At 40.2% G+C, this 23,292-nt stretch overlaps 1 protein-coding gene and 1 long non-coding RNA gene across 4 annotated transcripts in view; one reads left to right on the top strand and one right to left on the bottom strand.

Annotated features, from left to right (window-relative positions):
- Positions 1 to 9,595, top strand: part of WIPF1 (WAS/WASL interacting protein family member 1) — a 105,054-nt gene extending 95,459 nt beyond the window's left edge. For all 3 annotated transcript variants that reach the window (XM_084892661.1, XM_084892662.1, XM_084892663.1), the window contains 3 exons: positions 2,017 to 2,229; positions 3,196 to 3,309; positions 6,597 to 9,595. In XM_084892661.1, coding sequence (XP_084748787.1) covers positions 2,017 to 2,229; positions 3,196 to 3,309; positions 6,597 to 6,652 — 383 coding nt within the window. In that variant the 3' untranslated portion in view covers positions 6,653 to 9,595. The remainder of the gene's footprint in view (positions 1 to 2,016; positions 2,230 to 3,195; positions 3,310 to 6,596) is intronic.
- LOC311626824 overlaps positions 8,069 to 23,292 on the bottom strand; it is a 62,593-nt gene continuing 47,369 nt past the window's right edge. Inside the window, exons 6-7 of the long non-coding RNA XR_014795773.1 lie at positions 17,671 to 17,956; positions 8,069 to 10,950 (exon numbers count right to left, since the gene is read on the bottom strand). This is a non-coding gene — a long non-coding RNA (uncharacterized lncRNA). The remainder of the gene's footprint in view (positions 10,951 to 17,670; positions 17,957 to 23,292) is intronic.

Here is a 23,292-nt window from a genome sequence, read left to right as displayed (position 1 = left end):
ATAATTATAACATTTATTGTTCCTTTCAATTACATAAGTCAGACCTGTTTATTATAGAAAATTAAAATTATCTTTAATCATACCACCACCAGATCTAAAAGTAATCATGTTTTTAAAAATTATTTTTAAAAAATGTTTATGAAATTAGTATACTATGTATATTGTTTAGTATTAATTTGCTTTTTAGCTATATTTCATTAACATTTCCTGATATGATACAATCTGACTTTTAATGACTGCATAATATTAAGCCCTACAAAATACCTTGATTATTTAATCCCTCACTGGGTCATATAGGTCATCTCCAGATTTTTGCTGTTGCAGATAATGCAGGAATATATTCTTGTAACCAAATATTTGTGCACATCTCTATGTATTTCCTTGGAATGAATTTCTAGAAATGGAATGTCTAGGTCAATGGGTGTGCACAGTAAACTATGGATATCATAGGTACTACCAAATTGGCCTCTAGAAAATTTCTACCAATTTACATCCCCACAAGGAACATATGCGAGATCATCGAGGGCCACTGGATTTTGAGAGGTGGCTTAGCTTCATTGTTAGGAGAATAGGCTTTTGAATTTGACAGATTTGTAGTCAAATCCTGGTTCTTCTCATTAGCCTCCTGACTTGGTCTTTTGAACTTTCAACACTTCATCTGCTGTCTCTACCTTGCAGGGCTGTTATACAAATCAAACAAGATTAAGTGTATGTAGTGGTTATCTTATTTCCCAACATAAATGACCATTTTTGGTATGCTGCCAATGGGAAATAGAAATGTTTCCTATTATGCTTGCCCAAGTTGAGAGACCAACCAGGGCAGGGAATGCCCCCTGCCTTCATCAAGTGTCGGAGCCAAGACTTCAGGCAGGGGTGTCTGCGATGGACAAGTCCTTCCTTTGTAGGTCCTCCGATTGGATTCTGAATATGCAGTTAGTAAGAGATATTTGTCTTTATAGCACTAAGATGTGTGTTACATAAAATGTCAGCATCGGACAAGTGGAGCACACTGCTCAAGATCAGGAGGTTACTAAGGTCATTTTGGTTTACAGGAAATGCTTAATTTCCTTCTTTTTGTTTATTTTACTCATGACCCAAATGGCCTCTGTACCAAGATAGGTTCCTTTGTATTATCAAAAAGTATTTACTTTGAGTTATTTTTCTAGGCACTTAAGGTTTTCTGATTCTACCATACCACTGCATTTAAAAAAAAAAATGGTTTCAAATACTAAATACTGCTTTTTATTTGCTTTTGGACTAAGTATTCCTGGCAACAGTGTTGTGGGAAAGGTGACTATTTGTACAGAGGAAATCAAGCTCCGTAGGTAAGCAGCTGGGTCAGGGTCAGGGTCAGGGTCCTGGTCCTGCTTCAGCACTTCTAGCCGTACTGGTTGGTGAGCTGTGTTTCACTCCCTGTGTTGATCGCCCCCGAAAGAGGAAGAACCAAGAAAGAACTTCTGTTCTTGGGATGACTAACATTGGGTTTCCTGGCCCACTTCTGTCTGGAAAGAGATTGTGTGCCTGTGGAATTAGCAATAATACTGTCCATTTAAAGAACTTAATCCATCTGAAGATCTTAAATAACTTCATGGCTGTCTTATTCTTCTTTAAAAATCCTTTTAGTACAGCATTTATTTAATTAGTATCATGTTGCAGGAATTAATCCAATGGCTACTTAAAAGGATATTAAATGTGTTTTCAGTATGTGTACAGTTGTCTGTATAAACAGATTACCACTTGTTCTCAACTGTATCATATCCAATCTCAATACTAACTCACAGCCACAACAGCCTGTTAGCTCTCAATATGCACTCGTTCCACATCTGTGTATACCCATGTGCATTTCTGAGTTTATATATGCCTACTCTTTGCTTGGCTAAATCTCCTACGAAGTGTCCACCATTTCTCCATGTTCTCTGGTAAAAGGGCCTGTGTCCACCAGGCACACAGTAACTGCACATTGGTGATGGAGAATGTAAGGTATAGCCCTAAATGTCATTCTTTCTTTTGCTCCAGGCCCTCTTCCACCTCCTCCTCCAATAAACAGAAATGGCAGCACGTCTCGGGCCCTGCCTGCCACCCCACAGTTGCCGTCCAGAGGAGGAGTAGACAATCCCAGGAGTGGGCCCCGGCCCCCGCCTCCTCCGGACAGGCCTGGTGCTGGGGTGCCTCCCCCACCTCCACCGTCAACATCAATTAGGAACGGCTTCCAAGACTCTTCATGTGAAGGTGAGGTGTGGTCCCAGACTCTTGAAATCGTACAAGCTATATAGAGCAGCAGCTGAATGGGAAATGTATATTTGTGTGTTGTTTGCACTGACATTTCTTGTTCGCATGACCCTCGTTGTTTACCACACTGCACTGCTCTATCTAATCCAGCGATTTTTAACCTTTTTCATCTCATGGTACATATAAACTAATTACTAAGATTCTGAAGCATATATTTTTTGCCAATCTGACAATAAAAATAGGTTTAATTTTGATTCATTCACCCTGGATGACTATTGTTGTGTTTGCTGTTGTCATTTTTGTATTTGACAATCTAAGAGAAAAGAGGTCAGTGTCCTTGACTAAATAGTCAGGTATTGCATGTTTTAAAAATTCTTGTGGCACAGCATTTGAAAATCACTATTCTAACCATTTTAGGGCCCACCATGATTTCAAATAAAAAATAGTGATCCCCCTCCTCTACTTTTCAAAAAGTCAGGTCATTTTCACTGTTCCTTTGAGTCATATTTTAGTTAACTTTCCAGCGATACCAGAATTCTGAAAAGAACCATTTTTTTTGTAGCTAGCTTCTTCTTACCTACCTTTCTAAACAGTTTGCTGTAGGAAAGAGGCCCAATAGCCTGAGGTATTAAGCAGCTTCCCTCTTCCTCTGTTATCAGAGGGTCCTAGGCATTCCTCCCCCTGGTGGGAGGAATAGTTAAGAGAGATATCTCAAGCCTTGGCCCCAGCTCCTGAGCATCACTCAAATTAAAATCCCTGGGTCTCGCTTTGCTTTGATTGGCAGACCTGTATATTTTATTCCTGTGCGATGTCAGTGACATTTCTAGCGCTTCCAGCTTTTCTCAGAATTTCCAGACGTAAGACTCGAAGCAATCTCTTTGGCTCTAGTTCATCCTGTGCTTTACATGACATGTTTTCAGAGCAGATTGCCTGTTACTGAAGGCACTGTTTGTTTCTCTCCCTTAGATGAGTGGGAAAGCAGATTCAACTTCCATCCCATTTCTGACTTGCCACCTCCAGAGCCATATGTGCCAACAACCAAAAGTTATCCCAGTAAATTGGCAAGAAGTGAAAGCCGGAGTGAGTATTTCTGCAAGGGCTTTTGGTGGATTGCTACTCTAATTGATAAAACTCTGGTTTATACACAACTGAGGGGTGCATAGAAAATCCAGGCCTCTTGCCTGGAGTGGGAGATTTTGGAGAGTCACTTCCGGTTTGATGCCATATAAATTCTGGTAAACTCCCCTTCTGCACATGGTGGGAAAAATGAAGATAATCCAGAATGCATAAGAGAAACAATTATTTTAATGTGTCATCACAAGCCCAAAACACTGTTGGGTTGCTAGTAGATCAAATTGTATTATTTTGCTTGTTTAGACAACTGTCCCCATTTTGATCTTCCTAAGATGGCACAAATAGAACCATCTTCCTTCTATTCCTATTAGTTTTGAGACAAGCAAAATGTCTTAATTATAACAAAAAGTTACTGTAATGGCCTTGATCTTTTTTAAATATATTATAATTATAGCTTTATAGAGTATTACATGAAAAATTTAAGTGTACCCATAATCTCTCCACATAATTTCATTTACCAGGTTCTCATTTAATTTTTATCCATCTAATAATAACTCTGATTAATTTATATGGTTGTAGTTAGAGAGTGAAGTTATTGGTACTGGGGTTTATATAACATTATTTAGTAGACACTTCCCTATTTTATCACATGGTTTTTATGATGCAAATTTCCATCCAGTCCACATATAATAATTTAGTTTACCATTACCGGATACTTAGGTTGTTTTTGGGTTTTTTTTGCTAATATATGTAATGCTACCATTAGAAGTGAATCACTTTTCTGCCATTGGGGGGAAATGTGAACAAGAAGAGGAAACATAAAACTAAAATTTTACAACAATAAATGTGTAGAACTGAAAAAGAATTAGCGTAAAATATACATATATCACTGATGAGACTCAGACCTGTGACAGGCTTAGCTTCAGAACCAAACGCCCAAAGCAGAAACGTGTGGAGAAAAAGCATCTGAGCACGACAAGTAACTGTCACAATGTCCCTAAAATGTTTACACACACACACACACACACACACACACACACACACACACACCTTGCCCTTCCTCCCTGGCTGAGCTCCTTACACATACTTAGAGCCTGTTGACTCTTAGCACAGAGCTCTTAGTATTTAGTTGATTCCCAGCCTTAGAGCAGATTAGTATCAACTGAAGTTAAGGTTGGTTAGAAGCAAAATCACTGACTTCAGGGAGAAGTGATAGGTGGCAAAGGAGGAGATAGGGACACAGAGTTGTGCTATATATTAGAGCACAGGATAATACTAGATATTTCTACTGGGTTATCAAAGATAAGTCAAATTGTGCTTTGTGCCTGTGCTAAAGAATTTAAAGAATTCAAAAATATTTAAGGAAAATTTTCATGAACAAATAGAAGTAAACAATATTGCTGCTTAAAATGAGAAATTTAATTCCCGAGGGAAATTATTTATGTGGAATACTGCATTCCTAGATGATGCCTAATAAAAGAGGTATAGTTATAATAAAAATTATCATACAAAAGTTGATGGTTGAAATTTGGGGTGAAAAATGAGTTCACATTGGACAAATCTCTTTGAGCTCTGCGTGTTTACAAGCATGTTTGTAGTGTGTATGTGCAGCGTGTGTGTTGACGTCATCAGAGGGACTTCTATCTGATAAGAGTACAACCTGCTTTTCTTCCCTCTTGGGCACTGATAAATGAATTCACTTTAAGGAGTTGTTCACATAGACTCTAAACATGTTAATACACACAGGTGGACAAAAGTGGGTTATTATGGAAAAAGACATGCAGGTTATGATTATTAGAATTGCTTTATTAACTCAAAAGAATGTCTCAGTGGCACAATGCACTTACTTTGCCTGCCGTGTGTGTGTGTGTGTGTGTGTGTGTGTGTGTGTTTTAACTTACCTTTATGTTGAAAGATTTACAGATTACTTATATTTTTAAGTCAGTTACAGAACCATCTTCCCCAGCCCCTCTAGATTTCTTTATTAAATAGCTGAACACATTCCGTTCCCCATCCTGTCTTTAAGACTTTATGAAATTTGAAGACAGGAACTATGTCCTGCTCACTGTTGCATCTTCTGGAGTGGCACAGAGCTTGAAACATGGTAGACACTTAAAAATATTTCTTAAATTGGTGGATTAATTTCCACTGCTCCCCCAAAACTTTTTGTTGATTTATTTTAAATTTCTAGCATTGTGCATTTTAATATTTTTATACTGATAAAGGATCATCTCTCTAAAAAAGCACATAAAGTACTATCAACTGGTTTTATTCTGCTCCTGCTACCTTGGCCTCCAAGCCCAGAGCCTGGTAGGGCACCCAGATGGCCCTGAGCAGTGCCGCCTAGTTCAAGCTCTGCACAAGGCCAGTCCTTGTTTTGCTAACCACTGTGGTAAAGCAGTTGACAGTCAAGGCCCCATGACAGATGGCTGCTGTAAAACCAGATGAGTCTTTCCTCAGATGCCTGCCCAGGAAAAGACTTGGTTGGGATAGTAAGAGGAACAGGCAAGACAATGAGATGCCAGTGTTCTCCTCTGACTCCTGTCGTTGCTCAGAGGTTTGGTTCTATTGCAGAAATCCCTAACAGGGCGACTAGGATCACTGTTGAGATGCCTGCTGAGGAATCTGCCGGTGCCAGCTCTCCAGAGTCTCAGCACAGTGGCCTCAGCATGCATACTCAATTGTCATGTGCCCTGGTAGGCATGCTTAAGCATCTGAGCACCTGGCCCTATGCCTAACGACAGTAAGATTCTCCTCAGACAAATGTGTGTGAGACAAATGAATTTCAAATACTGTAGATCGCCTAAACCTAGATAGCTTACAAATATGCACAGAATGTGTCAATAATTACATGTGTAAGGAGTAATGACTTTGAAGGATGTTCAAAATGACTATGATCCAATTTTTGGAAGACAAAAAGGAACTGTTTATATATAGAAAATATGTAAGTAATGTTATCTCTGGGTGGTGCAAACATGGGTGAATCTTTTGCTTTGTTTTTACTTAGCTATTTTTTCTAAACCTATAATAAATGCATACTATGTTTTTGATAAGAAGAAAAGCAATTTTTAAATTTTTCTTAACTTTATGCAAGTACTGGGTAGCCAATGGTGGGTCATCCTTAGTAATAATGTTTGTTCAGATCCTTATTTGCTTCTTCCTGTCCCCTCTCACTTCTCATCCACCTGTGCCAGTTATTTCCATCCCTGATTAGGGGGTAGGGTTGTGAATACCTTTGCACACATCCTTGAATTTCTAACCAAAATTTATATTTTGTCTATCTTTTCATCAAGGTGGATCCAACCGAAGAGAAAGGGGTGCCCCACCCCTTCCTCCCATCCCAAGGTGATCCTAGCCTGCTCTTCTCCACCCAGCCCAAGAGCTACTTCTGTTGTTGCTATCAAGAGCAGCACACCCTTCTCCCCTTGGCTTCCTTGTCCCTTCCACATTGGGAGTAGGGAAGAAGGGAGGGTGATGTGGGAATGTGTGTGTGGGGGGTGGGAATCCGATGAAGAAATGTACCTAGATTTTTATTCTGTGTATATCCTCAAAGCTATTGCTTCAGCTACAGCCCACCAGTGCTGACTGCTTGGGTTCAACTAGCTTTTATGGCAAATAGGCAGAGATGAACTGTGTCCAAGCTTTCAACCAACCAAACTCAAACATTCCCTGCATGTTTGCTACAGATAACGTTCGAGTCCCTGAGAGCTGCTTGCTTCTATGCCATTTTTGCGTGCTTGGCCTCCTGTCCGTTTCCACGAACCACAGACCACCTACACAAGTTGCAGAGTTAGGGTGCACATGACATTTTTGAGGTTAGAGATTATAATCTTTGGCAGCCTGAGGTAGGCTCTAGGACAGACTGTCCAATAGAAATATAGTGTGAGCCACATATGCAATTTAAATATTTCCAGTAGCCTCAATAAAAAAGGGGGGAAAATAGGTGAAATTAATTTTAATATATATTTATCCAAAATATCATTTGACCTGCAATTAAAGTAACTATCATTAATGAGATATTTTGCTTTTTTTTTTTTTTTTGTACTAATGTTTCAAAATCTGGTTTTGTTTTTTACACTTAAAGCACATCGCCATCTGGACTAGTCACGTTTCAAGGACTCAGTGACCACACATGGCACTGGCTGTCATGTAGGGCAGTGCAGGTCTAGAGGCTAGCACAAATACCTCCTGTTTAAAAGAAAAAAGCACAATGATGTTTAGCAATTCAAGAGGCAACTAAGAATAAAGTTAGGACCCAACACCTTGCCTGGCAGACAGCTTGACCATAGATTGTGCTCCCTTATTTTCCCTCCTCCCTTAATATATGTATACAAGTGTTGCTTCACAGTCCCTAGGTCAGAAGTTTCTCTAATAGGGTTTACAGTTACGTGGAATAAAGCCATTGCAAAGAAGCTGAAGGCCTGTTGGGGCTTCTGGGCTCAGAATCAGCTGGCCGGAGCTCACCTGTCAGCGGGAATTCTGCCTTGCCCACTGGAGGCCGTCCAGCTTGCTCCTCAGGCGGGGAGGCTTGTAGGCTCCGTAGTGGGTTGGGGAGGGGTTAGTCAGGGAAAGGTAGCAAATCAGAAACTCAGAAGGGACCAGATTTGGGTTGATGGGCAAACTCTCAAAATCTAAATCTGATGCTTATGGGGTTGAGAGAAAGAGACTGCTACTGGAAATCAGAGGGAATTTGCTTTGAAACTATCCAAATGCAGCTATGCAAATACAGCTCCCGAAGGGACCTTAGGGAAGAGCCAGCCTTGCCTTTTTTTGTATGATTTTGTTTACAGACTTTACTGGGATTTTTAATCTAGCTATAGAGTTGGGGAATTTTCCATTTAGTTGTTTTATAACAGTTGATTATGTTTGAAATTACTATTATTTGTTTTTCAAAAGCACATGGTCACAAATGTATATGTATATCTACTTAAAGTTTGTATCATGGTTTCAATGTATTATTCAACTGAGAGATGCTAACAAGAAATCAATCCAAAGAAAATTTTGAAATAAGCATTCCTATTTATAGAAGAAATAATTGTTTCATTTATATAAAAGCAAAAGAACTTAGAGTTCTATTAAATAGGATGTCTAAATAATTATGATGTTGCCCATTTGAATATACTGTATTTTTATAACTTTTCTTGCCAAAGTCCTGGGGGTAGTACATTAGAGAACTTGGGTCCCTCCCTCCTCTACCATTCATTTGTCCTTTACTCAAAGAATCAAGAAATATAAAGGTATAACAAGCTTGGCAAAGTTTTTCCTCAAAATATGGTATTGCTCATATTTTGGTAATATAGCAGCATCATTTTATTTGGGATTCTTTGATCAGATATCATTCTTGAATCTATAGTTGATCAAAACTCCTATGAAAAAGCCTAATGACCCACTTCAGAAAAGAGGTCTTGCTAGCAAATATGGCAGAGAAAAGTGTGACCCAGAAAAAGGGGGTCTGGGCTTTGTACAGGGAAGTAGGAATGGCCAATGTCCTTGTGTATCTCAACTTTGCAGGTGCCATCCTAACGTCTGAAACAGGGTCACCACTCAAAGTTATATGCACCAGGAGGGAGAGGCTTTAGAATGTGTTTTTTAAGTGAATGTTTCATGAATACACTTACATTCTTGCGTTGAAAGTTAGCAACCGAATTGCATCCAAAACTATGAATAAGTTCTATGCTAAAACTTTCAACTATGGAAAATCACAAAAATGAATAATTTTCTTCCCTGATATCAGAGCCTTACGTGTGTGTGTTTTTCCATAAATTTTCCAGGTAATGTATTCAAGATACAATACAGTATTTTAACATTCACATATCATTTTATATTGAAATGTATGACAGTATTAAAATTCAGTGTTCGGTATTTATTTCACTATGCATTTTATTTAGTAAAAACCTAGAAAATGTTTAATCCAATGGTGCCTTACTTTGTGATTGGAAAGAAATCAACTTTTTATGTCTAAGTAGCAGATTATTTGCATATTTGTAACAAACGGTTAGGCCTTTATATTTTAACTTGTAATACCAATTTTGTTATCTTAGTAACAGATATGGGATGGGATGATTGTTAAAGTGCCCTGAATTTTTTGGTATGAAATTAATTTTCCCCTGTTTATAGTCAGGGACTGTAAAGAAAGAAAAAAACATTTTTCATACCACTGCACTATGTAAACAAACACATTTTGGTATCTAAGTCATGGGGATAGTTTAAATGGTACAGAGTCTATACAAGACATCTGTGTCTTTGTAAGTTAGCCACAAAATAAATAAAAGCAGAATGATATGCGTGTCAACTGGTGGTTTTTATTTATGGATTGTCTATGTAAATATAAACAAAAAAGCAAGTGTCTATTTTCTATTTTATACTCTGGTAAAGAAAGACATTTTTTTAAAAAAAGAAGAAGAAAAGAAGGTATTTATAAGTAAGTAAATATTCATCGCATCCATTTTTTAATACCTTGTTTTTCCTGAGAACCTGTCACCAAAATTTGTTGTCTGTATTTGAGGCAGATGCTTCTACTCTGTGGTAAAGATGGATGGTAGAAGCAATAGAAGATGAAATTACAAAGACTAGCACTGACATTGATAAATATAGGAAAGGCCAATGGGAATTTAGGAGGCCTTTCCTCAGAAGATGGAACCAGATTTGGGTGGATGGGCAAAACTCTAAAAATCTAAATCTGATGCTTATGGGGTTGAGAGAAAGAAACTACTCCTGGAAATCAGAGGGAATTTGTTTTGAAACTATCCAAATGCAGCCATGCAAATACAGCTTCTTAGGGAAGAGCCAACCTTGCCTTTTTGTGTGTGTGATTTTAAATTAACCACTGTGTATGTATGTGTGCCTGTGTACATATCTCAGTATCCTATATAATAAAGAGGTAATATGTAATTGACCCTCACAAGATGGCTGCCTATGACCAGGCTGGCAGGGGGGTTAATGAGAGACGACCAAAGACCAAACGACTGGACAGCAGGCTGTGTGGGGCGACCAGGCCAGCAGGGTGAGGGATGACCAAATGACTGAACAGCAGGCTGTGTGAGGCAACCAGGCAGGTGGAGGGGGAGAGGGGGCAGTAAAGGGTGACCAGGCAGGCAGGTGAGCAGTTAGGAGCTAGTGGTCCAGGATTGTGAGAGGGATGTCCGACTGCCAGTTTAAGTCCAATCCCTGGGATCAGGCCTAAACTGACAGTTGGACATTTTCCAAAGGGTCCCGGAATGGAGAGGGAGCAGGCTGGGCGGAGGAGCCACCCCTCCCCCATGAACGAATTTCGTGCACTGGGCCTCTAGTAGTATAATAGTTAAGAAATTAGGAAGACCTGGCTCCATCTCTTAATTTCTCTAAGCCTCAGTTTCCTTATGTATAAAGTGAGCTGTCTTACAGCATTAATAAGTGTACTAAATGATAACGCACTCACCCTGACTTCTCTAAGTGCTCAATAAGTGGTAGCCACTATTAGTATGAACTGAAAACAAATATTTATATAATGATCTCAAATTAACTGGAACCAAATTGACTAGAAGGGGATTTACTAGTGTACTTTTAAAGGAAAACAGTAAGAGCATAAAAATCATTACCATGAGAAATGCAAACAATCTCCAGACGAAAGTCACCTCAGGTGCTGTCAGCCGCTTCTACTTCATAGACCTGGGAAACAAAAATTCATGTTACTTCAGTTGTCAAAGGAATTATTATATTCAAATGGAAATCATAGAAATTGAGACCTGGAGCCGAAACCGGTTTGGCTCAGTAGTAGAGCGTCGGTCTGCGGACTGAAGGGTCCCGGGTTCGATTCCGGTCAAGGGCATGTACCTTGGTTGCGGGCACATCCCCAGAAGGGGGTGTGCAAGAGGCAGCTGGTCGATGTTTCTCTCTCATCGACGTTTCTGGCTCTCTGTATCTCTCCCTTCCTCTCTGTAAAAAAAAAATCAATAAAATATATTTAAGAAAAAAAAAGAAATTGAGACCTGGAAAGAGCCTTGTGTAAGGCAGCCTTGGAATTTATGACCCACAGTGCAACACTTTAAAGTGGGAAGGATGCTAATAGTCATTGCCTTGGCACCACAGATAAAAGCCAGGGCTGCCCTGGCAAATGGGGCCGTGTGGTCACCCCATTCAGAGGCCATCTAGTCTAACTCTGTGGCCTTACAGTTGGGTAAATTAAAGTCCCAAATCACATACTAATAGACAAGCAGTATTGCCCTTCATCGTAACACAATCAGTTCTTTATAATCCTTCCTGTCCCTTGCTAAAGTCTGTTTCACGTATCTTTCACTTTTACTGGAAAGAAAGGGGCAAATGGTAAGTTACAGAGTCAGAGTGAGTCGTGGCTACGTGAACCTGGATCTGAATCCTAGCCCTACCACTGGCTCTCTGAAAGGCCACAGAAAAGTTATTTAAGCCCCCTGAACTCTATCTCCCTCAACTGCAAAATGTTTACAAAGCTTAAATAAATGTACAAAATATCTGGCACAGGTCAGGCACTCAGTGAAAGTTCGTTCCATTCCATTTCCTGATCCTTTTGCAATCGAACCTAGGCCATATTCAGTAAAAAAATTTCATTGCATTCAAAGGAGTCTGATAAAATGTAATTACAGAATTCTTAGAATTATTAGGGAAATAAGTCTGGATGTCATTAGACCATAAGCTGAAATTTGGCTTAAATCTTCACTAGGACGATGCCTGCCAGAACACCTGCAATATCCATCATGGACTTCACATAACTGTGTTTTAGTTATGAGGAACTCCCACTTTTTTCCTGTTTGCTATATTTCTTAGCAAGCTAATAAGTTAAAGGTCACCTATAAGAATGCTATCTATTTCCAAAAGGTCCCTGAAACACACAGCAGCAGATAATTGGGAAAACCTTAATGCTATGGAGCTATTATATTCCCTGAGATTCACTTTTACATTTATTCATTCAGATCACCAACAAACACTGACTGTGATTTAAGCAAATATACACATTCTACAACAAGGAAGTACTAGTCCTAGAACCAAATGTGCATATGTAAATTCTAGATCCAATGAGAACTTTAGCCAGTAGGCACAACCCCACCCTAGCGCTGATTCTGGAATGTTCCTAACAACTGACACAGGGCTCTTGGGTCGGCTGTGTGCATGAAAGGGAAATTGCCTTGGTCTTAACGCTTGGAACAAAGGCATGGCTAGGTCCCAAATGAGGCCCCTATGGAATAAATGGGAAAACATCAAACACAATTTTATACCATCAACACTCCATATAATTATCTAGAAGACAACACTTTCATGGTCTCATTCTTCATCTAGCCACCACCAATTACTGACTGCCTACAATGCAGAACAAATTGTACTAAGATCTTTGTAAATATCATTGCCCCTGTTATGTGACTTTACACATGGAGAAATCAAAGCCTGAGTGGATTAGAAATCCTCAAGTCACTTTCCTTGAATAGATCCAGAATTCAAACTCAAGGCTGAGTAAATAAATTTAAATAATGAGTCGTAATATCGTTGTCAACTTTTCATATTCAACTTAAAAACATACTGACACTTATAAAAGCAAGGACATTTTAATGAGGCAGAACAAGGAAAAGACCTGATCTTAGAATGAAACACAGTAGGCTCCATTGAACAAGTACGGCTTCATGGAAAACTCACTGTGTATTGTCCTTATTTTCCTCCTTAAGCAATGGACTGGCTCTAGTCCTGCACCTGCATTTACCACCAGGGACACATTGCCTCTTGTAAGTCTTTCAGTTCTTTGTTTCTTCATAGCTTGAGGAGTAGTAATTCCTACTTTGAGGTTTTTAAAGCAATGTTATATACCTGCACTTCTCAGCTCATCTTATCAGATACATGCTATCTTTTAAATGATCTCGAGGGAGCCAGTAAAATTCTGACATCATTTTGTTAAACACTTGCAGACTTCTGAAAGTCTCCATCTCAGAATCAAACTGCAATGGGAATAATTCTCTCTCCCTCTTCTGTGTATCTCCTTTTATTAGCTGTGGGTTACTCCTTCCATCATATTATAAAATTAATTTATTGATTACTCTTCTTGAAGTTGGAGAAGTCATGTGGCTCTTTTAAATTTCAAATAATAGAATTTGCTTTTCTATAATGGCCAGAAATAACTTTGCCTCAGTCAGACAACCTAGCACTCATTCTCAGGAGAAATTGGGTTAGACACATTCAAAACAATTTAAATAAGTTGTTCTACAAGTTTAAAGCATTTCCACTTGCACTGCCTCATTTTTATCCCATAGCAGCCTGTGAAAGAGAAGCAAACCAATCTCTGATGCTACAAATGCTGGGTTCTGTCCCTGAGAGATGACGACACTCACAGCCGATGGGGGGAAGGAGCCAAAACTACTAAGCTCTTTCTGACTATTTCAATCACCCTCTTCAAATGTATTTTTACCCTATTGCCTTCATTCATTTGACAAGTATTACTGAGCACCTTCTCAATAATGAGAAGGCCCAGGATAAGCCATGCTGAATATACAAAAGTCAGTACCGTATTTTTCGGACCATAAGACGCACCGGACCATAAAACGCACCAGTTTTTAGAGAAGGGAAATGAAGAAAAAAAGATTCTGAAACAAATAGTGTCCTAAAATATTTTATGTGCATTAAAACCCAACATCACAGTCATAAACACATGTAATCAACCCTGTAAAGTAAACAGCAGCATTTAGAACCATTTTAGAGCCGGGCAAGCACACAGAGACCACACAGAGCCGGGCAAGTAAAAAAACTTTTTTTTTAAAGTATATGTGTAGGCTATATTTGGACCATAAGACGCAGGGACTTTTTCCCCCCACTTCTGGGGGGAAAAAAGTGCGTCTTATGGTCCGAAAAATACGGTATATCACATAATCCCCATGCTTCAGAGACCTTACTGTCTTCGGAGGGACTGAGGCAAATACACAAATAATTAGAATGAGGCAGAATATATGTGCTATTCAAAAGCTTGAAGCAATGCATTACAATGATCCAAAGCAGGTACAACTCCTTTGAAATTGGCTGAGCTTTACCATCTCACACTCATTCATTTTCTTTCTCTTCCTAAGTCAGACCTGCTGTGTTTCTCAAAATGAAAGGTAAGGACTACCTACACCAGAATCACCTGGAGTGCTTGTTGAAAACATATTCCTGTGCCTGGCTGCTATGGCTCAGTGGTTTAGTACTGACCTGTGAACCAGGAGGTCAAGGTTTGATTCCCGTCAGGGCACATGCCCCGGTTGCAGACTCGATCTCCAGTGTGGGGCATGCAGGAGGCAGCCAATCAATGATTCTCTCTCCCTCTCCCTTCCTCTCTAAAATCAATAAAAATATATATTTTTAAAACAACAACAACAACAACAACAACACAGAGTCCTGGGCTCCACCTCGGACCTACCAATATAAAAATCTCTGGGAATCCAGTCAAGTTATATTTTTAACAAGCTTAAAGGTCATTCTGATGCACATTCATGATCCAGACCCACTGTTCTAAATGTTTGCCTTGCATTTGGGCCATTAAAGAGATTGTATTCACATACAGAATATTTGAAATAATATTAAGATTAAATCACAAAATGGCATTTACTTTTTATCATACTCATTGATTCCATTTAACACTACCCCATGTATGCTGATTCGATAGAATATTATTTGTCTCTAAAATACTTTAGCAATTATCTCTATCTCTATTTATCTAATAGTCTATTATCAAACTCTGTGATGCAGTTTTCTCATACTAAGAGCTACCTTACCCTCTCAACCAAAAAAAAAAACTGTGTAATGACATCACTACACAGTCCTGGCCAGTAAGCTCCAGCTCTCTGTCAAGTTTTTGTTCTGTGTTATCTTGAATTAAGTGTGCTTGCAGTGGGTTCTCTCTCCATACCATTTTCTGGTGAGTCCTTATAAATAACTGTGATGCATAGGACTATCAAAAGATCATAGTTTCACCCTGGCCAATGTTGTTCAGTAACTAGAGTGTCAGCCCTCATACCCAGTTTGAGTCGCGTTCAAGGATATGAATCTGGGTTATAGGTTGGATCTCCAGCCCTGGTTGGGGCACATATGGGAGGCAACTAATCGATGTGGCTCTCTCACACTGTTTGTTTCTCTCAGTCTATCTCTCCATCTCTCTTTCCTTCCCTTCCACTCTCTCTTAAAATCAATGGGAAAAATATCCTCAGGTGAGGATTAAAATAATCTATAATAATAAAAGCCTAATATGCTAGATGTCCTTCCAGACAAAGTCAGGGCTGCGTGGGAAGCCTGGGTCCTGTGTGCCTCTGAGAAGCCGGAGGGAAGTCAGCCCAGGTCCCTGATGCCAAAGGGAAAGCCTACTCTTGCACGAATTTCATGCATCGGGCCTCTAGTCTATATATATAAAAGCCTAAGTGACTGTCTGACTGGCTGGTAGCTATGATGCGCACTGACCACCAGGGGGCAGATGCTCAACCAAGAGTGGAAACCTTAAGCATGGAAATATGGAACAGACCAATGAATCTCAGAGGGAAGGGTGGAGGTATACAGGGAGATATTAATATAAGTTTAATCACTTTATCAGCCATTGTTTTTATATCATATTTCTGTTGTTTTTATATCATGTATTTGTTGTTATATCATGTTATTGTTTACTTATTCATCAATTTATATATTATTTTCACATAGATTTTACTAATTTCCTGTCATCTCTGATACTTTTATTATAGAGAAAGGGCAAATAGCAATATTAAAATATTTCTTCTAATTAATTTCCTTTCAATATGCATGAATCCATGCACTGGGCCACTAACAATAAAATAAAATCAGTTCTGCCATCAAGAAATATAGAAGAGCATCATGTTGGATGTTAACATTTTTTAAGCAGCTCAAGATGGCTGTGAGGAAATGGCTGTAACAGGGTAAAGAGCAGGGAAGATTCAGGCTGGTGTAACTCCTTTGACATCATGAAGAGTATCACAAAACATCCCATCTACCAGAGAGGATGAACTAACAATTATGACTGGTAATGGGAAGAAACTATGGTTTGTGAGCAAAGGAGATTTAAAGAAAAAAGAAAATCTACTTAAGAGGAACCCTTGGACTCAAGGACTTGACCAAAAAAGCCTGCTCACTTCGGCTCCCCTGGAACACACACCCCTGCAGTTAACAGGGAATGCTTACAGTATAGCTGCAACTGCAGCCTGCATGCTTGCCCATGTTTCACTGTAGCCAATGAAAACAGTTACAAGATACCACAGCAGTGGTTCTCACACCTCAGAGAATCATCTGGAGAGCTTATTAAGAGAGCCCTGCTCTAGCTGGTTTTGCTCAGTGGATAGAGCATCAGCCTGCAGACTGAAGGGTCCCTGGTTCAATTCCAGTTGGGGGCACATGCCCCAGGAGGCAGCCAATCAATGATTCTCTCTCATCAATGATGTTTCTCTCTCTCCCCCTTGCTCTCTGAAATCAATAAAAATTTATTTTTAAAAAAAGTCCTACAAACCCCGTCTCCCCCTCCCCCCTTTCCCCCCAGCTAGAGCTTCTGATTTAGCAAGTCTGAGGTGGGGCCTGAAAATCTGCATCTTCCAGGTGATGCCACTGACACTGATCACTGTCTGTAGTAATGGAACAGTTTTCTTTGCATTAAACCAATATGTATTTATAGCATCAAACCTAAATACTGTGTCCATTCCTTGCATCATGGTTGAAGAAATTTAGCTGATTAAAGTAGAGAATCAGTGGGTGTGGCACTGCTGTCCTTACAACATAATTATGTCTTATAATTACCTAATACTCCTCTTTAACCATTAATCATCTTTGTTGTTGTTTTTGCCTTGCCCACATATCATAGGATGGAAGGGGATTTACATGTTAATTATGGAGTTTTAAAAATCAAATCAAAACAGCCAAATCATGAAAAAATAATTCATGAAAGCTGACAAGCCTTCACCCTTAATCATCATCTCAGGGTTAAATAATGATCAGAATTCTTTCAGTTGAAGTACTTATGTTGCATCTTGATGTTTGACTATCATATAAATATAACTGTGCTATTAGACTCTATTTTTCCTTGCAGATGAAACTGATGCATCTTTGTGTGGTGTAGCCTGACACAGTGAAATTGTTACTCTCTAGGTAGGATATTCATAAAAATGTAATTATCGTAATCAGAACAGTCTTTAAGCTCATGAGAGGGGGTTGTCAGATTTGTGATTGGCAGTTTTCAATCACTTCACATATAATAAAGAAACTTTGTAAAGCAGTCTTGGGAATTGTTAATGTCTTACAACAAAGGGTGATCAAACCACAGAGGGTGTTGGTAGATGCTAATGAGAACTCCATTGGCCTCCTCTGCCAGGCTTTGGGCAGGGCTAGTTACAGGGGACTTTTTAGTTTACTCACCAACAGGTTCAATGGCAGTGCTGTTTGCTAGGAGAGTGCTTTGATAAGAGATCACAGGAAGATCACTGTCGCTAAGTAGATCACATTTATCATTTCCTTTCTTGAGTTCATAACCTGCTGGAGGAATAGCCCCAAGTTGCTAGGCAACATGCTACCTGGGGAAATGAAGCAAGTCCATCAGTGGGATTCAGCTGGAGTCTCTAGTGTTCTTAATGTCCCAAATGCTGGTGTAAGCAAGCATGCTTAATCATGGAGAAATACCACACACGAATCCCATGTTGGTGGGCTGCAGAAATAAAAAAAACCCCACAAAATAAAGTCAACAGGCTGTTCAGTGTAACGAAGAAAATAATCTGTTCAAATCAGAAAGCAACCCTATTTTTTATGTTCTTTTTAAAATTATTCAGTGGGAAGGAGAAAGTTCTTACCCTTGCCACTGGATGAAAACCTCCATAATCCTGGCGACTTTTTTTTTTAATACTCTTAAGTAATAAAAAGGTCCTACAGCCCTGGCAGTGAGGCTCAATTAGTTGAGCATTGTCCAGTACACTGAAGAGTGGCAGGTTAGATTCGTGGTCAGGGCACATACCCAGGCTGCGGCTCCAGTTCCCGGTTGGCTTGAATGTGGGAGGCAACCAATCGATGTTCTTTCTCACATTGTTTCTCTCGCTCTTCCTTACTTCCACTCTCTCTAAAATCAATTTAAAAATAGAATAAAATTAAAATGTCCTAAAGACACTTTAAGTCTCCAACACAGTCTAAAGTCATAATATCCAACCAATCTTATGTAATAATCTATTCATGGGGTCAGATTTAAAGGTGAAACTTACATTCACCCATCTGGGGGCTTCTGCAGCCAAGACACCAGGGAAGGGGGAACGGTCCATCTTTTCCTTTCCTCTACCTAGTGTTCCCTATGCCAGCCTCCATTTCACTAAGCATCCTTTATTCCAGAGTCAAACCAGAAAGAGGGAAAAGAAGTAAAGGGAGAAGAGAGAGAAAAGTTCTTAATTGGCTGGTTGTCTCACTAGGTGGCCTCTCTTTTTCTGGGCTAAGCTACAATCCTGAAAGCCATCTGTTCTTAATGTCGGGGACCTCTCACCTGAGTTCCCTTAATCACCGAAACTCCTCAGCTCTGAGTCAAAACTCCAATTTCTCCCTGCAGAAACCTAAGTGTTCCTCTAGGTGGCCACATATAAGTGAGCTAAGTTTCTTTTCTCTCTCTCCCTCCCTCTCTCCCTTTCCCTCTCCTCTCCTCTCTCTCTCTCTCTCTCTCTCTCTCTCTCTCTCTCTCTCTCTCTCTCTCTCTCTCTCTCTCTCTCTCATCTTCCTCTTTCCTTCTCTCCCTCTCTCCAACTCTCCCTCGCTCCCTCCCAACCCTGGCACACCCAGTCTCCAACCAGCTCTCCTTTATTCCCACTGTTAGAATGCTCTCTTTTTAAAAAATCTCCAGGTGGGAGCCAAATACCAGTTCTCAGCATCCTCAGCTAGCACCTTCCAAACCTCAGGAGATGGATGTAAGTCTTTCTGAATGAGGCCTTTTAAATGGGAACACAACTTTGTGGTTGGGAGGGGCTTTCAGAGTAGATCCTCTTCACAAATCTTCCCTCACTATCTCCAGCCCCTGGTTGCTATGGGGAGGGCTCTCCTACTCCTATGGAGAGTCCTGCACTAGCTGTCACATTCAGGTCTCCTGGCACCACTTCCCATCACTGTTCACTCACCAGGAAAGCTTAGCCTGGCCCCCTGCTTCCTGCCCTCAGGCACGTACCTGTTCCGCTCGGTGAACAGCCCCACTTGGCTGCCACTCTGAGCCCTGCCTTCCAGCTCAGACTTACTCAGTAATGAAGGGGACATTTGGCCTTCATCTTCTACCTCTCGTTTTGTTTCTCAGTTTGTTCAGAACCTGGGTGGGGAAGACCGGTGCTATTTACTGAGCCCCCTCAGAGCCCCAACCTATTTTTGCTTTGAATAGAGTAGGCAAAGGATTTGAGTCATGTTACCACTTTTTGGATAACCCTTTGAAGTTTTCTATCTTTTATGATTCCTCTCGTTGGTTTGTCATATATTGAATCTTGATGTCTAGGGGAGAACTTATTTAACTCCTGAAATGTGCCATATGGGAAATGACTAGTTAAAAGCTTTATGAGTGTTCTTAAGGAGTAACTGACTTTAACAACTATTTGAGGACAGATAGCCTATATAATAAAAGGCGAATATGCAAATCAACCGAATAGCGGAACGATCGGTCGCTATGACGTGCACTGACCATCAGGGGGCAGACTCTCAATGCAGGAGCTGCACCCTGGTAGTCAGTGTACTCCCACAGGAAGAGCACCACTCAGCCAGAAGCCGGGCTCATGGCTGGCAAGCGCAATGGTGGTGGAGGGCACCGTCAGTTAAACATCCCCTGAGGGCTCCCGGACTGTGAGAGAGCACAGGCCAGGCTGAGGGACCCCCTGCCCCCCAGTGTACAAATAACATGCATTGGGCCTCGTATATGTATATGTATATGTATATGTATATGTATATGTATATGTATATGTATAACAGTGAAATGAAGATATTGTAGATAAAATTTTAAAATATTTCAGGTAGAGAAAAATGACTTTCAAGGAGACTCAAATTTTTTCTTGGCTTTGCCAAAAGACTAGCTATATTACCTTGGGGAAGTCACTCATCTCTCCAGTTCCTATTTTTTTATTTCTAAAATAAAGAGTTTGATCTAAGTAATCTCTCACATCCTTTTCAAATGCTCACTATGATTTTTTTTTTTTTTCTTGAGACCTTGAAGGAAAGTGGGAGAACATTTCTCTTGCTAAACAGGCAATGCTGGCGACATGGGCAGGCTCCCCATGGTATTCATGAATGTGGCCCTTCCTCCACTCAATTAGACACAAACACTGAGTGCACACATTTGTATACTAAGAGATATTTGGGTGCATAAGATTTAATCCTTGACCGGAGGAACTTATGAACATGTGGAAGCTACATTGTTCACAAATATTGCTTAGTAACATGATGGTTTACCCAACAAACATTTACTGAGCACCCACCATTCTGTGTACAGTAATCTCCTCCCCTTATCTACATGGGATATATCCCAAGATAACCAGTGAATGCCTGAAATCACAGATAGAACCAAATCCTATATTTACTATTTTTTCCTACACCTATGATAAAGTTTAATTTATAAATTAGTCACAGCAACAGATGGACAACAACCAATAATAAAATAGAACAATTATAACCATGTACTGTAATAAAAGTTATGTGAATATGACCTCTCTCCCAAAATATCTGATTGTACTGAATGTGCAGCATGGAGTCACTGGATAGGGAGGTGGTTCAGGATGAAGCAGGGCAGCACGAGATTTCATCACACTATTCAGAATGTCACCCAGTTTAAAGCAAACGCACTGCTTATTTCTGGAATATTTCCTTTAAGATTTTTGAACTACAGTGGACTGCAGGTAACTGAAACCTTGGCAAGCAAAACTGCGAATCAGGGTACTACTGAACAGAGTACTGTAGGACTGTGCTTGGTGCGCAGGGGTAGACATTCCTCTCAGAGCACCATAGCTACATAAGGGGACAGACCAACACAGAGCCCACAGTCAGGATGGCCTGAAAGTAGAGCAAAGGCCATGTGACAGTTCACAGCTTCAAGGTCTGCCCTCACATCCTTGATCCTGTGCTTCCAAGGTTAGAGACAAAGGACATTTCCATTAGGAAAATGATAATGGTGTCTGTCTCTCTGCCTCTCTCTCTCTCTACGTGACAAACAGTCAGGATTCCCTGTTTACAGTTTGACTACTTCACAGAAAAATGTGTCTATAAAACACCTGGTAGTTGTAAAAAGGCTTGGGTAAAGGCCTAGGGAGCCAGATAAATATATGTTATTTATTCAGCTGTCCCTAGCCATTACCAATCTCCTTACACCCAAGGATTGTCTGCCCTCTCCTAAATTTTATTTGTAATAATCTTGCTTCATGGTCAGGTAAAAAAAAAAAAATCTGGAAAATGAAAGCTCTACTTCCCTGAAAAACTATCTTCAAGTACAAACATTCTTCATGGCATTTTAGGCATTCTTTGATCCTCTGAACCAGAAAGATGGTGGCAATAATGTGGCAAACACAATAAATACAAAACAAGTTACTTGTCATTAGAGGTCAGCAACTATCTCCTAAGCATCTTTGGTATACTTGGATCACTGCAAGAAGGATCTAGAAGGTAATAGCTGGTATATTCTCCAAGCCTCGGATTCAGAGTAAATGGTGAACCCACTGCCTGATGTACTTCCGATTGACAGCAATTCTACCCTAAGTGGGCTTGAAGATTAGTCTGATCTCCAAAGCCAAATCCTAACCCTCCCTTCCTTCTTCCCTTCATTGAATTTTCCTAGATAAATTATGTCCACCAGCTCAAATGCATCACCTTATGCATTTTTAAAGGCTTTGAACCTTATTGTAACAATGGACATTTAACTCACTCAGAATTTGATCAGATAGCTTTCATAGGGAAATAGACTCCTGCTTTATTGATTTGAAAGAAAGAGGAAAGAGAGAGAGAGAGAGAGAGAGAGAGAGAGAGAGAGAGAGAGAGAGAGAGAGAGAGAGATACATTGATCTGTTGCCTCCCATACAAACCCCAACTGAACATGTGCCCACAACTTAGGTATGTGTCCTGACTGGGAATCGAACCCACAACGTTCCAGTGCATGGGGCAATGCTCCAACCAACTGAGCCACACCAGCCAGGGCTTGACTGGGAATCGAACCCACAACATTCCAGTGCATGGGGCAATGCTCCAACCAACTAAGCCACACCAGCCAGGGCTTGACTGGGAATTGAACCCACAACGTTCCAATGCATAGGGCAATGCTCCAACCAACTGAGCCACACCAGCCAGGGCTTGTCTAATTTTAGTATTGACTATGTTGAAATCCCTTCTGGGCAGGACCCTTGAGAAGAGGGTATTTCCACTGAAGACACATGGGGAATTCTGCTCATTGGGCAAAGTAGAAGGGATAATGCCTAAAGAAGCACCCAAAAAATGAGACATGGAGGCAGAGAAGTTGCAAGGGGTTGTGCTTATACTTAAGGTGATCATATTTTCCTAATCAGACACCAGGGCAGATGGTCTGACACATGGTCTGAAACAGGATAGATTATTATATTTAAATCTGGGACTTATGATCACCATCTTCACAGTGAATGAAGCCAACAGCTGTTGGGTGAAAGTCATTAACAATGTGTCTCTGTACATTGAGAGATCAGAGGAGTGGGTGGGAAGCCTGCTGATGTCACCCATGTATGAGCCAGAGCTTCCTCACAAACACAAAGAGGGCTTATTAAAGAGGGTTTCCTGGAACCACTTGCTGTCATTGCCTTGCCTGCAAGCACAAAGGTGCAATCTACTGACAAAAAGAAAACACAAGCACAATGAAGCTTTGCTTCCAAAGAACACAGTCTTGAAATGCAATACAAGAAGCAGGAGCTTAATGTTATATGTCAATGATATCCCAATTTTTAAAAAAAAAAAGCAAGAGCAAGTAAAGGACAGATCGTCAGCTACCCTTTACTTTTTCATTTCTATAGCATCTTCTTAATCAGATTTCAA

The sequence above is a fragment of the Pipistrellus hanaki genome (assembly GCF_964339955.1).
Source record: "Pipistrellus hanaki genome assembly, chromosome: 8".
NCBI classification, from domain to species: domain Eukaryota; kingdom Metazoa; phylum Chordata; class Mammalia; order Chiroptera; family Vespertilionidae; genus Pipistrellus; species Pipistrellus hanaki.
Note: the sequence above shows the minus strand (reverse complement) of the source record. Positions and strands in the feature narration are given on the sequence as shown.